General features: G+C 45.2%; 1 protein-coding gene across 1 annotated transcript; it reads left to right on the top strand.

The window, feature by feature from the left end:
* The first annotated feature begins 4,432 nt into the window (after window positions 1–4,432).
* Window positions 4,433–16,319, top strand: C5AR1 (complement C5a receptor 1). The gene is made up of 2 exons (XM_019752586.2): window positions 4,433–4,557; window positions 14,193–16,319. The coding sequence occupies exons 1-2, from the start codon at window positions 4,555–4,557 to the stop codon at window positions 15,240–15,242; spliced, it is 1,053 nt and encodes a 350-aa protein (XP_019608145.2). The 5' UTR covers window positions 4,433–4,554; the 3' UTR covers window positions 15,243–16,319.
* Window positions 16,320–16,675: the final 356 nt, after the last annotated feature.

Genomic DNA, 16,675 nt, shown 5'->3' with positions numbered 1-16,675 from the left:
CTTCTGGAAAATGTAAGTATGTGTGAATTTTCTTTAGTAAACCAGAAGAAAATCATTAGCACATCCTTCTCCTCTCACACATGTTCCTCTGCTGAATTTCTTATTTACACAATAATAAGATTGTCTTATTTAAATTAAAGCTACCCTTCTTGATGTTGTTTGTGACTGATTTCTAGTTGTCGTCTAATAGCTATTTTTCCATTTGTTCACTAGAATAGAGTTTTAACAGAACACAGCAACACCCAGCTGAAGACCAGATTCCAGCCTTCCTTGTAGCTAGGTGTGGCCAGGTGACGACGTTCTAGCCAACGGGCTGTGACTGGGAAGCAAAGTGTGCCACTTCTGAGTCTCATCCATAAAACCTTGGACATCTACACTGCTGACTCCTTTTTCTCTTTCTATTGGGATGTAGTGGGAGCTCAAATAGCCACCTTACACCCCAAAGTAGAAGCCATGAGTTGCATATGGTATGTGAGAGAAAAATGAACCTAAGGGTAACACTCACAAGTGGCTCTCCTTGTCAAATTATGTGTGTGTCCTGGCATGGGGCTCTAACTACCTGAAAAGGGCACCTCTTTGTAATTCACACAAAGGCTCATGGTGGCTCTAGAGCAGTGTTGTCCTATAAAAATACATATAATGTGATCCACAAATGCAAGCTTCAGAGGTAATCAGAAAATTTCTAGGGGCCGGCCCGGTGGCTCAGGCGGTTAGAGCTCCGTGCTCCTAACTCCAAAGGCTGCCAGTTCGATTCCCACATGGGCCAGTGGGTTCTCAACCACAAGGTTGCTAGTTCAATTCCTTGAGTCCCACAAGGGATGGTGGGCTCTGCCCCCTGCAACTAAGATTGAACACGGCACCTTGAGCTGAGCTGCCTGCCGGATGGCTCAGTTGTTGGTTGGAGCGCGGGCTCTCAACCACAAGGTTGCCAGTTCGATTCCTCGACTCTCACAAGGGATGGTGGGCAGCACCCCCTGCAACTAAAATTGAACACGGCACCTTGAGCTGAGCTGCCGCTGAGCTCCTGGAGGGCTCAGTTGGTTGGAGTGTGTCCTCTCAACCACAAGGTTGCTGGTTCGACTCCCGCAAGGGATGGTGGGCTGCGCCCCCTACAACTAGCAACGTCAACTGGACCTGGAGCTGAGCTGCGCCCTCCACAACTAAGACTGAAAGGACAACAACTTGAAGCTGAACAGCACCCTCCACAACTATGATTGAAAGAACAACAACTTGACTTGGGAAAAAAAAAAAAAACGTCCTGGAAGTACACACTGTTCCCCAATAAAGTCCTGTTCCCCTTCCCCCTTTTTTTTTTTAAAAAAAAAAGAAAGAAAAAAATTCTAGTAGTTGCATTAAAAAGGTAAAAAGAAATAGATGAAATAATAATAGTAGCATATTAATATGGTTATATATTAGATTAATATCAATGATATTAATGATATATTAATATATTATAGTCATAGTAATGTTAATTTACATATTTATATTATATTGTTACAATGATCTTTAATGTGTAATAACAATATTATAATTAATAATATATTTTGCTTAACCCAATTTGTCCAAAATATTATTATTATATTGTTTTTATAAAAGTTCATGAATTTTTCTTTTTTTTAAATTTTATTGGGGAATATTGGGGAACAGTGTGTTTCTCCAGGGCCCATCAGCTCCAAGTCATTGTCCTTCAATCTAGTGGTGGAGGGCGCAGCTCAGTTCCAAGTCCAGTTGCCGTTTTCAATCTTTAGTTGCAGGGGACGCAGCCCACCATCCCATGTGGGAATTGAACTGGCGACCCTGTTGTTCAGAGCTCGCGCTCTAACCAACTGAGCCATCTGGCCACCCCTAAACAAAATGTTATTTTAATATGAAATACAACATAAAAATTATTGAGATTTTTTACAATCTTTTCTTTTTTTGCAGGAAGTCTTTGAAATCTGAAGTGTGTGTACTCACAGCACATCTCAATTCGGACTCACAACATTTCAATTAGTTGCCACATGTGGCTGATGGCTGCTGTATTAGTCAGCACAGGTCTGGGTCTTGCATAAGAGGATAAAAAAACACCAGCATTAGGGTTACAATTTCATTTCTAGAGAGTTATCTTCCATAAATACTTGTACCACAGGCACCAGGATGTATTTACGAGGTGTTCACTATGGTATGAACAAAAATATTGAAAACCACCTAAAGTTTTAGCCATGTGAAAGTGGTTAAATAAGCAGGTTTCAAATGAACAATGGATTTATTATGCTATTAAAGTGAAACAAGGTGTTTTAAAATGTACTTACAAAAACATTCTGAAAAAAAGTAGTGATGCAACGACATTATTGGAACCATTGATGAAGTTTGAACGAGGACCACAGATTACATAATGGTGGTGTACCAGTGTCACATTTCCTTATTGCAAAAGCTCACTGACTATGACAAAACACTCTTGCTCTCCAAGAGATACACTGAAGCATGATGAAGCAAAGAGGCATGATGTTTCCAATTTACTCTCAAATGATTCAGGGAAATGCACAATAGATATATAGATACAGATATGTAGATATATAGATATAGACATAGACGTCTTGTATTAGTTTCCTAGGGCTTGCCAACCCCCACAATTGCATGAGGCAATTCCTTAAAGCAAATCTCTCTCTCTCCCATCAGTTCTGTTTCTCTGGAGAACCCTGGTTGATACCCGCTCCACCCTCACAAGTATACAGTAGGAGCATACTAAAGACAAAGGGCCAATGCAAAAATGAAGGACTCTAGGTAAAGGGCATATAGGAGTTGCTTTTATTCTCCTTGCTATTTCCCTTTAAGTTTGAAATTATATCAAAATAAAACGTTGCAAAAAAGTTATTCTGAGAAGGGATTCATAACTTCACCAAGGGTTCAGGGCAGAGAAAATGTGAAGAATTCATGATTTAAGGCAATACGCAACTTTGGTCCAAAATCCTAAAATATCAAGAGGATATAGCCTGGTGTTATGCGTCTCTCTCAACTCAAGCGCCCCCTTGAGGTCAGAGTCGGTATAACAACACCCCATTCTTACCAGCACCAAATCCCCACAAATCTATCTTCAAAATCCTTGCTGAGTAATGTGGACCATACACATGGCTTCATTTAGTAGAACTAAAAGCTTGATGAACATCGTACCCCAGCATGTCCGTACTCAATTACAAATACCACATTTTAAAAAATCTGGGTGAATACACACCAAACTGCTAGCAGGAATTTCAGAAAGGTGCTATCAGGGGCTTTCTCAAAGCATTTTTTGTTTTTTGGGTGGGGGGAGTGCATTTCTGAATTGTTCAAATGTTTGCAATGTACATGGATTACTTTTGTAATGAAAAGAAAGCTTGACCTTTCCAAATCGGAAGTTGCTGTGGAAAAATACTGTTTGTGTGGGAAGAATGTGGGTGGTAGGTTGTAGAAATGCAGAACAGCGTGGGGACATGAGACTGAGTCCGTGCTCCTCACCATAGTCAGTCTCATTGTGGTGGGCTGAAGAGCGGGTCCCACAGATGTCCACATCCTAATTCCTGGAACCTGTGGCGTGACCTTATGTAGCAGAAGGGACTTTGCAGATAAATCAAGGATCTTGCAATGGGAGATTATCCTGGATTTCCAGGGGGACCCTCAATGTAATTACAGGGATGCTTATATGAGGCGGGGGTGGGGGGATTTGTGACACACAGCAGGAAAGAAGGACACGTGACCATAGAGGCAGAGACGGGAGTGACGACCATTAGCCAAGGAATGGGGCAGAGGCAGGAACAGATCCTCGTCCAGAGCCTACGGAGGGAGTGTGGTCCTGCCCACCCCTTGATTTCGCTCATTGGGCCTCCAGAACTATGAGAGGATACTTTTCTGTTGTTTTTCGCCACTCAATTTGGGGCAATTTGTTACAGCAACAATGGGACCCTAATCTAGGCTCCTTCCTCAATCCAGGTTCCAGCACACTTCCATGAGAACTCAGAATGAAGCTGGAGAGGATGATTGTGGCTGGGGTAGGGTGGGGTGGGGTGCCAAATTCAAAGCCCCAGGGAGGAAGATTTAACAATCCCCAAGCCCTGGGCCACTTCCACACACCTGCTTTGCTTCTCTGGGCCTCCAAGTAACCTGGTTGGGTGGCTGGGCTCAACAGCCCCGCTTCCCAGGACGCCAGGGGAGTTTAAGCCAGTCGGACCCCTGAGCTTTTCCACAGCTGCCTGGGGCCCTAGAAAGAAAGAGAGAGATGGCCACAAATGGGAAACCAAGGCCCAGAGAGGGGTCAAGTCTGTATTGGAGCAGGGGGTCTCTCATCTGGCTTCCTCTCTCCTTGGACCGGAAGGGAACTTCCTCAGTTTACCTAGCCCTGGCTTCACTCCTCTGACTCCCTTCTGTGCCCACAGAAGGAGCCCCAGCCGGGATGCCCAGTGTGCAGACCAATGAGAACCTTAGAGGAGAGAGACGGGTCATTTCCTTCCTGGCTATCTGCACCCTCCCTTGGGGTTTTAAAAACCACAGCCCTCAGGCATGAGGGACCTTTGATCAGCGGGAAACTCGGGAGAACTGAAGATGGTGAGTCTACAAGGGGTGTGGGTACAGGAACCCTCTACCTCGCCCTCTCCTCTCTGGGCCCCCCTGCTCCTTGCTGTCTCTCTCTCCCCTTCCTCTTTCTCCCTGTCCTCCATCTCCCCCTTCTTCCCTCACCCCCATCTCAGACTCTCCCACTCCTGGCTGGGGTGCAGCTGAGGAGTAAGTTTGTCAAGGAGTCACTGCAAGGCCATGGGCTGGAATCCAAAGGTTCTCCAGGGCAGGAAATGTGTGCGTTGGATCATGTAAGATGACTTCCTTCCTCTAGTGGAGAGATCCAGGAAGGATCTGGGCAGCGGGAATGGCAGGAGCGAAAGTAGGGAGATGGGGAGGAAACCAGTTTGGAAGAACGGTCCAGTTAACTCCTCGGGGTGGTCAGGTGTTCTGGATTGTAGAGATGGGTAAACTGAGGCAGGAGCAGAGATGGCCCGGGTCTGTCAGTAGTTGGTGGCAGAACCAGACTGTCCCATGGGTTCTGTGAGCGTCAGAGGGAGACGGTGTCCAGGCTACATGAGGTCCCCTTGCGCACCTGTGCCCTGAGGCCTGCAGCCAAGTGAGCAGGCTCTGATTTAGCCCTGCTGGGCTGGATGGTCTCACCTTCATGTGGGTGAAAGGGGAAACGGGAGAACACACTGGCTGAACCAGGAAGGGGACTGGCATTGCTTCATTGCCCTCACCCCACTTCTGAAACCTGGTTTGAGCCAACAGGACTTCAGAATAGAGCCCACGATTAGCTTGACTTCTCTTTCTTTCTATAAAGTAGTGCCAGTTACCACTGGGTATTCAGTGAAAAGTCACTCTCTCTGCCCTCCCCAGGGTCTCAGGTTCTTCATCACCACCCCGGAGGTGACCGGAGGCACCAGTTTGTGGTGGATCCTTCCAGAAACAATCCATAGGTGCTCAAGGATGATGCATAGGGAACGAAGTGAGGAGTGATTTGACAGGGGGTCAAATTAAAACAGGGCTCAAATTCTGCCTGTCTGTGGAATAGCTGAGGGGACTTGCCTTTTCTGGGTCTTCTTCTCCTTATCTTTAAGATGGGGATAAAAATCCTACAGAATTAGAACCTACATCATAGTGATAACGAAAAACATGGACTAAGTGTTGCTAAGAGAGTCAGTTAAATTTAGAATCTGGACCTCTTAGGGAAGGGGCCTGGGTCCATCTCTTGCCTTGGTTCTCAGAGCTGCTATTAATTGCTAAGCTCAGCTCAAGGCCCAGCCATAAACAGCCTGGAACAGCAGCGGGAGTCACCCGTGGACTTGACCTCCTCCTCATAGTTTTTCACCCTCCTCATGTACATATTGGAACTAACCCAGCCCTGTGAACTCAGCCAACCATCCTGTCTTCCTTTTCATGAAAGAATTACACTTTGTGGTTTTTAGCTTTATAAACTTGCCTTTCTTTGTTCTCTCTGGAGACCAGTTTAGGTTGCTTTCTGAATTTGCATCTCTGGCGTTGCAACTCCTTTTGCTCAAAGAAATGCTTTTTATTCTTTATTAGAGCCTGAACCTTTTTTGGGGGGCGGGGGAGAGTGGTTGACAACAGGATTGTTAAATTAAATGAGATAATACATGGAAACCTCTTACAACGGTGCTTTGCCAACAGCTGATGCTCAATGCAGGTAACATTATCCTTCCTCCAGCCACTGCAAATAGAACTCTTTCACACATTATCTTAACATCTTGCTTTTTTCATGAATATCATATATTATTAACCAGCATTTATTGAATGCCTGCTGTATGCCAGGCACTGTGCTATGCACTTCACATTTACTAATTTCATCTTAACCGACGAGGAAGGTATTATTATTATCCCCATGTATTTCAAGGGAGTTGCCTCTTTCTTTTTATTAGCCGTATAATTTTTTAGTGGGAGTTCCCTATCAATGGAGATTTCGGTAGTTTCTAATATTTTATCTTTAAAATGAAAATTATGTCTTCGGACCCACATCTGGGTTTCCAGAACACTGGCAATGCTTCTTCTAACAGATATTGCCAAACGTTATACCAACTTACATTTCACATCCACAGTGCACGAGAGTTTCTATCTGTCTACACCTTCATCTGCAGTATATCACGTTTGTTTTTGCCAACCTGAGAAACAGTTCTTTGCATCCACAAGAATCTGGAGGCTGGTCTTTTGCACGTGATTTTCAAAATATGAGTGTGTATGTTTCTTAATGCTTAGGGATTTGGAAACACAAATGCTGTACACATTTAAGAAGATAAATCAGAACTGAGGTGCCCACTGCCACCTTGTATCCCACTGCTCAGAGGACACAGTCTAGAATGGTTTTAGGTGGGTCTGGGGGTGGATTGTTTAAAGACGTTGTGTCCATGTAGGAATGGGGGGGAATGTTCCAGAAAAAAAGCAGAACTTGCCTTTCGTGTGTTACTGTCTCTGACACCAGGGATGAGAACTCTCTCCATGCAGACCGTAACCTTTTCGAGGGCACATACCAGGAACCAATCTACTAGCCAGTTAATATTTATGCAATGAAGAAATACTCGTAGAATCTTCTTAGACTCCCAGAATTGTAGAACCACAAATCCTTTTCTATATTCTACATAATACCCATTTTTTGGAATGGTCAGTGCACTCCTGGTATGGTTGCACATACAAGCAGAACAAAAGCACATACGGTGAAAAGCTGCCTTCTGATGCCGGACCCATCCCCTACTTCCCCTCCCCAAGGGGGACCACTATTACAAGTGTCCTCTGTCTGCTTCCGTAGCTAGACTGTGCAACACACACACACACACACACACACACACACACACACACACACCCCCAGAATGAGAGAGAGAGAGAGAGACAGAGAGAGAGACAGAGAGAGACAGAGAGAGACAGAGAGAAAGAGAGAGAGAGAGAGAGAGAGGTGAGTTTCCTGTTTTGTTTGTTTTACACATTGTCTGGTCCTTGCTTTTTCTATTTCACCTTGGAGCCCTTCCATATCAGTGCATAAACTTCTTCATTCTTTTTAATAGTTACATAGTATTCTGTTGCCTGGATGTGCCATCATTAATTTAGCCAGTCCCCTCTTGCTGGACACTTTGGTTATGTCCAGTCTCTAGTGATGCTGCAAAAGCCAGACTTTGCAAGCCATTTGCAAGCCATTTGCAAAGTCTCAGATGGAAACCACCAAGTGTTTGAATCAGCATATTTTCTCTGTACTCATAAGAGGAAATGGCAGTGAGCTCATTCCAGGAAAGAAGTTTTGTCATCTGATGAGAGGAGGGATAAAGAGTGTGTGTAGGTGGCATGGAGCTTTTTTTGGGGTCTGACTCATTCTGCAGCCAAGGATGGCAGAGAGCTTGTGAAGTCAGCAGAGGAAAAGTTAGCCTCATGTCTCCCACCCAAGGAGGACATTTAAAATATTTGACAACTTGCAGAGCCCCCCTAAGCAGGGTCTGGGGCCTCCGGCTGTGCCTGGCATTAACCATTCAGTGACTGGAGCAGGGGGACCTGGAGGGAAAGGATCCCAGAGTAGCCGGGGTGCTGGTGGGGGGAATGACAGGGGGAGATGGCTCAGGGCAAGCGCTATTTACCAATGAAAATATTTCAACAATTTTAACTTCCTATTTTGAAATATTTTCACACTTACAGAGAAATTGCAAGAATAGTACAAAGAACTTCCATATACTCTTAACCCAGCTTCTCCAAATTTGCCCTATCTGTTATATCTATCTATCTATCTATCTATCTATCTATCTATCTATCTATCTATCTATCTATCTATCTATCATCTATCATCTACCATCTTTATTCTGAACCGTTTGAGAGTAAGCTGCAGGCATTATGCCCCTTTGCATCTAAATGCCCCAGTGTCTGTTTCTCAAGGACGGGACAGTCACTACGTGAGCACAGCACAATTACCATTGTCAGGAAATTTAACATTCCATGCAGTGCTAGTATCTCGTCTACAGACCATATTCAAACTTGTCCAATTGTCCAAATAATGCCCTGTAGAGTGAATTTCTTTTTCCCGTTCCAGGCTCCAGGCCAGGCTGTCACATTGAGTTTGGTGGTCCTGGCTCCTTAGTTCCCATTCATCTGGGACAGTCCTGCAGCCCTTCCTTGTCTTTATGACACTGGCATTTTTTTTTTTTTTAATTGAGTAAAATTCACCTAATATATAATTTGCCATTTTAAAGCAGACACTTCAGTGGCATTTAGTACACTCACAATGTTGTGCCACCACCACCTCTATTTAGTTCCAGAACATTTTTGGCACCCTCAAAAAGAAACCCCACACCTATGAAACAGTCACTCCCTATTTCCCCTCCCCCAGCCCCTGGCAACCACTAACCCACCTTCTGTCTCTGGATTTGCCTGTTCTGGACATTTCATATTCATGGAATCCTGCAACATGTGGCCTTCTGTGTGTGACTTCTCTCACTCGGCGTAGTGTTTTCGAGCCTCATCTACTCTGTATTTTGTATCAGGGCTCCATTCCTCTCCCCCGCTTCCTCCTCCTCATCCCCCACTCTGGTTCAAGCCGTTGTTTCTCAGTCTAGTTCTGTAGGACACAGCTCCCTGGCCCATGCTGGTATATGAGCCTTGTGCCCCCCGCTGAGGCAGTCGGTTGCCAGTTGTCAGTTGGCCGTCACAGCAGCTCTTGGCCGCTCATGATGGCTGCCGGCTACTCACACTGGCCACCAGCCATTCATGGCAGCACACGGTAGCCCACAGCAGCACACAGCAGCCCACGGCAGCTCACGCTGACCTCCGGCTGCTCACAGCAGCCCAGCTCCAGGGAGAGTTGTTCACAATCTTAGCTGTAGAGGGTGCGGCTCACTGGCCCATGTGGGAATCGAACCAGCAACCTTGGTGTTAGGAGCACAGAGCTCCAACCACCTGAGCCACCTGGCCGGCCCCCATTCTTTGTTTTTCTTTTTTTAAAAAAGAAATGTAATGTGTCAACCATTTTTTTTATTGGGGAATATTGGGGAACAGTGTGTTTCTCCAGGGCCCATCAGCTCCAAGTCGTTGTCCTTCAATCTAGTTGTGGAGGGTGCAGCTCACTGGCCCATGTGGGAATTGAACTGGCAACTCTGTTGTTCAGAGCTCGAGCTCTAACCAACTGAGCCACTTGACCGCTCCCCCGCATTCCTTTTCTATGGCTGAATAATATTTCACTGTGAGGATAGAACACTCCCTACTCATCAGCCAATACTGACGTTCTCCCTTGAATATATATATTTTTTAATTTTATTGAGGAATATTAGGGGACAGTGTGTTTCTCCAGGGCCCATCAGCTCCAAGTCATTGTCCTTCAATCTAGTTGTGGAGGGTGCAGCTCAGCTTCAAGTCCAGTTGCCGTTTTCAATCTTTAGTTGCAGGGGGCGCAGCCCAGCATCCCAGGTGGGAATTGAACGGGCAACCTTGTCGAACCGGCAACCCTGTTGTTCAGAGCTCGTGCTCTAACCAACTGAGCCATCTGGCCGCCCCCTCCTTTGAATAATTTAATCACTGATATGTCTCTACCAGCAAGTACCCCTTACCATCAGCTTGGCCGACCTTCGGGCAACATAAAGGGATGAGAAACAGAAGATTGGTTCAGAGAAAGAGCTCAGCTCCTCAATAATCATAATATCGATAAGTGATAATAGCCTTGGCGGCCATTCCTTGTCCCCCTTCTCTATGCCAGGCATGCTGCTAGGTGCTTGAACGTTTCTTATTTTATTTAATCCATGAGGTGGGTGTTTCAGTGGGTATAAACCTCAGCCTGCAAATTCAGGTGTACTAAAAATACAGCTCTGAATATTTCTGTAATGAGACCTTCGATTTCTCTCTGTCTCCTTTCCCTGGGTGGGTGACAAAATGGCCTTCAGAGATGGGCTAGCTCCAAGGGCCCCAGAGCTCTCCCCTGAACGGTCCTTACCCTGTCCAGAGTCTGTCCTTGGAGATGGTCAGCAGCAGCCTGCCTGGGTTTGTATCCCACTCTGTACAGGTTTGAATTCCTATCTATGTGACCTGGAACAGGCTACTGCTCCTTCTGGTGCCTCTGTTTCCTCATCAATAAAATGGGCATAGGAATAGAACCTACTTGTAGGGTTGTGGTCAGGTTTGAAAGACCCAAGGTCATGCCTGGCACAAAGTAGGTGCTCAAAAAATACTGCTTTAATGTGATCTTTCCATTCCCTGCACAAAGATTTTCCTGCTATGTCTGGTGCCTGTGGGGCCCTGGCTTGCCGACAAGGTCCTCTCCAGCCTAGCTGCCACCCTCGGCACCCTTTCTCTCATGGGGGGTGGGTGCATAACACTTCTGGCAGCTCTGTCTGCGAAGACGTGTTCAGGACCCCTCTGTTCTTTATTTTATTTTATTATGGAAAATTTCAAACACAGAAAAGTGGAGAGAATGATATTGTGAACCCAAGGGCACCTATCACCCAGCTTCAACAGTTATAAACACTTTGACATTCTTAGTCGTCCAGAGTCCTCCCTCCCTCCCTCCTTCCTTTCTCTCTCCCTCTCTTTGGCTGGAGACTTTTAAAGCAAAACCAAGACATCCCGTTTTACCAGCTACGTATCTCTACCTGAAACAGCCTTCTTCCTCCTTTTATTTATTTTTTAGCATAAACACAATACCATATCACCCTCAATAAAACTGGCACTGATGTCTTGCTATTGTCTAACATCCAGTCTGTTTCTAAATGTCCCAGATTGTCTCAGAAATGTCTTATTTTCCCGTTGATTATTCCACTCAGGATCCAAGTGACGTCTCCATATTGCCTTTGGTTGATGGGCCTCTTAAATCTCTCTTTAACCCATGACACTTCCCTTTCCTTTTGTAAACAGGCCATTTACTTGTGGGAGAAACCCGACCCTTTGTCCTGTCGAGTTTCCCTCCGCCTGATTGGGTTGATTTCATCCCTGTGGTGTTATTCATTGTATGCCTCTCTCCCCTGCTTTTCCTGTAAACTGGTAGTTTTAGATCTAGAACCTTGGTTAGATTCACGTTCGATTTTTAAAAAAAATTACTTTGTAGGTGGTACTGGGTCTTTCCTACTGCATCACATTATATAGAACAGAATGTCCGATTGCCTCTCTTCCCAGGGTGCTGATGCCGATTGGTGGGTTTGGGGCGCCAGCCCGACTCATTAATTGTAGAATTCCCATCAATTTTTCACCTGATGGTTTCAATCAGTTGTCGGGGACCATCCTGCAGTTCCATTCTTTCTTTGATTCTATCATTCCTCCCATAGGTAGCATTCTTAGATTCTTCTCTAAAGAACGACCGTCCCATGTTACCTTTTTGTTTCCCTGAAATATACTCTGTATAGAAATGGCAGGATGTAGGCTTGATTCCTTCCCTTTCCAGAACAAAAAGATGACCAATGGGTTTGTTTGTTCTAATTATCAGTATGAACTCGTAGCTCTTTATCTACTGATGTGCTTCACCCTACCACAGTTATTTTTATTATTAGATACTCAGATTGCCCCGTCTTTGACTAGTGGGAGCCGTTTCAAGCTCTCTCTCGTGTACCCATTACAAATTTCCTTACTTTCCAGTATGAGATGTATTGGGCTCCTCTTGTACATTTCCTGTCCCAGAACAGGAGTCAGCCCTTCCCCAAGGAGACCTGACTCCTTTGAATGACAAATGGTAATTAGAGACCATAATCTTTGGTCTTTACCTCACATCCTTCTCTGTTCCTCTCACCCCTTCTGCCCTCCCTCCAGCGAAGTAAAGATCGCTTTCGTATTCCCATTTCTCACTCTTCTTCTTGTTGTCCCCAAATATTTTCTCTCTGCTCTGAGACTGAGGTTTTGGAATGACGACCATGAAAACCAGCAGGCTGCTAGGAGTTAACTCAGAAAGAAATGGAGGCACAGAGCAAGTCATGGAATTTGCTGAGGGCCATGCAGGTTTCAAGTAGAACAGTTGGGATCTGAGCTGAGCTATCCTGGAACCCAGGGCATCAGGACACATTGCACCATATCTACACTTAACAGAATATCCTCCTGTTGCCTGAACCAAGTTGAAAAAGTAAATAAAGCTCTACCAACCGCCCCCCCAAAACCCCCCCCCACAAACCTCCAAAATCCCAACAGCACGACTGCACATAAAACCCCATAGCGCCTGATATATTTTCATGCACACTGTCATCCTGCAAAGAGCTGCCCAGCTGGGAGTGTAATCTGTGGGCTGAGCAGACGGTGCCCCTTGTATAATAACGCAGCCTCATAAAACGAATAAACAATTGCAGCAGCCTGTCTTTATTCAAACTTTTTCCCACTATAGATTCTTTTTTTAAAGCTTTAAAAATTTTTTTTTATTGGGGAATATTGGGGAACAGTGTGTTTCTCCAGGGCCCATCAGCTCCAAGTCATTGTCCTTCAATCTAGTTGTGGAGGGCGCAGCTCAGCTCCAAGTTCAGTTGCCGTTTTCAATCTTTAGTTCCAGGGGGCGCAGCCCACCATCCCATGTGGGAATTGAACCAGCAACCTTGTTGTTCAGAGCTCGCGCTCTAACCAACTGTGGATTTTTTTAAAAATTAAATTTATCGGGGTCACATTGGTTAATAACATATAAAGTTCAGGTGTACAACTTTGTAATATGACATCTATATACTCCATCGTGTGCTCACCACCTGAAGTCTAGTTTCCTTCCATTACCATATATTTGACTCCCTTTACCCTCTTTATCTTCCCCCACCCACCCCCTTTCCCCTCTGGTAACCGCCATTCTGTTGTCTATGTCTATGAGTTTGTTTTGTTTGGTTCGTTTGTTGCTTTCTGTTTTATATCATACATATCAGTGAAATCAGACTGTTCTCGTCCTTTTCCATTTGACTTATTTCACTTAGCATGATACTCTCAAGATCCATCCATGTTGATACAAATGGCAGTGTTTCATCTTTTTGGTGGCCGAGTAGTATTCCATTTTATAGATGTCCCACCTGTTCTTTCTCCAATCATCCATTGAAAGACAGTTGGGTTCTTTCCATGTCATGGCTGTTGTAAATGATGCTGCAATGAACGTGGGGGTGCATAGAGCTTTTCAAATAAGTGTTTTTGATTCTTTATTCTTTATATTATTTATCTTGATGACTGAGTTTTTTCAGTGCTCCATCGCCCCCCTGCCCCTTAAATGTTGTGCCTGAGTATGTGAGACCCTGTTCAACCACTGCCTTCTCTGGGTAACCACTCCCAGAGAACACAGAGCAGCCTCAGGGGGTGCAAGGCAGCAAAAGGGGGTGATGGTGGTGGTGGGTAACTCTCTAGTAATATCATCTCAGTTTGTTGGTGACATTAAAAATGTCTGAGAAGCAGTGTGTCACAGGCACTGACCCTTCAGAATGGGTTGTGACCACACGTGGCAACAGGCCTAGGCTTTAACCATTTGGTCGCTGGATCATGGGGGAAATCCAGGTACTTCAGGGAGAGGTGGCAGGGTGGCAGGGAGTCAAATCAGCATGGAAGGGTTTTCAGTACTTTAAAAAGTGGTGTGACACCCGACTGGCTCTCAGCCCTCAGCAGTCCCCCATTTCCCTAGAGAGACCTGAGGCTCAGAGGAGTGGAGTGATGGGCTCAAAACCATGTAGCTCTGATGGGCCCCCTGGCACCTGGCTGCAGACTCATACTCTCCCTGCCTCTCTGATTCCACCCAGGACTCTGTGGAAACTAGCACCATTGATTACAACGATTATGTCTCCCTGGACCCCGACATATCAGTGGATAACTCTTCCAACAGCAGCAGCCTGAGCGCTCCGAATGTGGTTGCCCTGGTGATCTTTGCAGCCGTCTTCCTGGTGGGACTGCCAGGCAATGCCCTGGTGGTCTGGGTGACAGGGTTCGAGGCCAAACGAGCCGTCAACGCCATCTGGTTTCTCAACCTGGCGGTGGCCGACCTTCTCTCCTGCCTGGCACTGCCCATCTTGTTCGTGAACATCGTCCAGGACGACCACTGGTTCTTGGATGACACTGCCTGCCACATCCTCCCCTCCCTCATCCTGCTGAACATGTACGCCAGCATCTTGCTTCTGGCCGTCATCAGCGCAGACCGCTTTCTGCTGGTGTTTAATCCTATCTGGTGCCAGAACTACAGAGGGGCCCACTTGGCCTGGATGGCCTGTGGTGTGTCCTGGGGCTTGGCCCTGCTGCTGACCATACCCTCCTTCATATATCGTAGAGTGCACAGAGAACCCTTTCCACCCAAGACATCGTGTGTTGTTGACTATGGCCGAGAGGATGTCTATAAAAAGAGGGGCGTGGCTCTGCTCCGGCTGGTCGTAGGCTTCCTGTGTCCGCTGGTCACACTTACAATCTGTTACACCTTCCTTCTGATCCGGACATGGAGCCGCAGTGCCACGCGCTCCACCAAGACACTCAAGGTGGTGGCAGCAGTGGTGATCAGCTTCTTCATCTTCTGGCTGCCCTACCAGGTGACAGGGGTAACGATCGTCTTCTTCCCCACGACCAGTGACACCTACAAAGTCACGTCCAGTTTGGATGCTCTGACTGTCTCCATTGCTTACATCAACTGCTGTATCAACCCCGTCATCTATGTGGTCGCCGCCCACGGCTTCCACTCCCGGTTCCTCAAGTCCCTCCCTTCCAGGCTCCGGAATATGTTGACCGAAGAGTCCATGGTTAGGGAGAGCAAGTCTTTCACGCTCTCCACGACGGATAACACAGCCCAAAAGAGCCAGGCGGTGTAAGGGGAGGCACGTGGCTGCACCACTCTTCTGGTCCATTCTCTTTCTGCTTATTTGAACTCAGCCCTGGGTTAGCTGGTATTGTTTTAGTGAACTCTTCTTCTTTTCCCAGGTGAAATCTCCTCATCCTTCCTCATTTCCAAGGTCAATACTTCCTTCTAGGGGCATGGAACCTTTCTTTTCATGCAAGGACATTGAAAACAAACAAAAAGCAATACACCTGGAGTACCCCCAGACAGAGACAGGTCTGCCCAGGCAGGGAGTGTGAATACAATACATTAGGTACATAGACTAGACAAAGAGAAACATTTTAACCTTTCAAATAATAGTTCTGTATTTATGAAATGCAGACTTGGGAAAAGAATGTTATCTGGCATTTCAAAAGTTATTCTCGTTTAGGACAAAGCGAAAGTCCATGGATCGACTAAGCTTTGATAAGTGAGTTGATTTCAAGAAAAACAGTAAGTTACAATGGTACTTAAATAAGTTTTGAAAAAGCTTTAAGTAAAAAGATGGTATGTGGTTATGGGGAAAAACAAGTGTGAGCAATATGTTTTGAAGGCTGACCGTGGTAGACATTGGTTGGGTATCTCCAGACAACGGGGTCACAAAGGAATTTTACTTTTATTTTGTAAGCTACTGTTTGTTTGCACTTACAAATAATTAAACCTTTTATTTTGACTTTATTGTAGACTTATGTCCAGTTGTAAATAATAACATAGAGGGGTCTTGCGCTGGTGACCTATTTCCCTCAATAGAAACATCTTGCAAAACGACATTACGCAGCCGCAACCGGGATGTTGACATTGATACAGTACAGGGACAGGACACTTTCATCACCAGCAGGATCCCTCATGATCCCTTCTTCTAGCCACCCCACTTCCCTCCAGCACCCCCAGCCAGTCCTGAACCACCAGCAACCATGAACTGCTCTCCATCTCTGTAATTTTTGCCCTTTCAAGAATGTTGTATCAGTGGAATCCATACAGCATGTAAGTTTTTGACTGTTTAAAAAGCTAGCATCCGTCACTTGAACAATGAAAATAAAAATAAAAATAAATGTTGAAATGTTGTTATGTATACTTGACGTCACAACCTTTCTGCTTAGTGTTTTGTGTGTGCGTGGGGGGGGATTGGCTAGAAATAGTGTGTGGACCAGCGCTGTCCAACAGAAATGTGGTGTGAACCACGTCAGTGGTTTTAAATTTTCTAGTAGCCACATTAAAAAATTAAAAAGAAACAGATGAAATAATAATAATAATATATTTAATAATGTAATATAATGATATTGTATTAACAATGACATGAATGCTAATTATATTATATGAATATTATATATTATACGATTATGTGTTATGATTATATATTATCTGAACAATATATTATATAGTAATTTTATAATATAGAAATATATAACTATATTATATAATGTAGAA

The sequence above is a fragment of the Rhinolophus sinicus genome, linkage group LG11, assembly GCF_036562045.2.
Source record: "Rhinolophus sinicus isolate RSC01 linkage group LG11, ASM3656204v1, whole genome shotgun sequence".
NCBI lineage: Eukaryota > Metazoa > Chordata > Mammalia > Chiroptera > Rhinolophidae > Rhinolophus > Rhinolophus sinicus.
The sequence above is the reverse complement of the archived record's forward strand: the minus strand, read 5'-3'. Positions and strand labels throughout refer to the sequence as shown.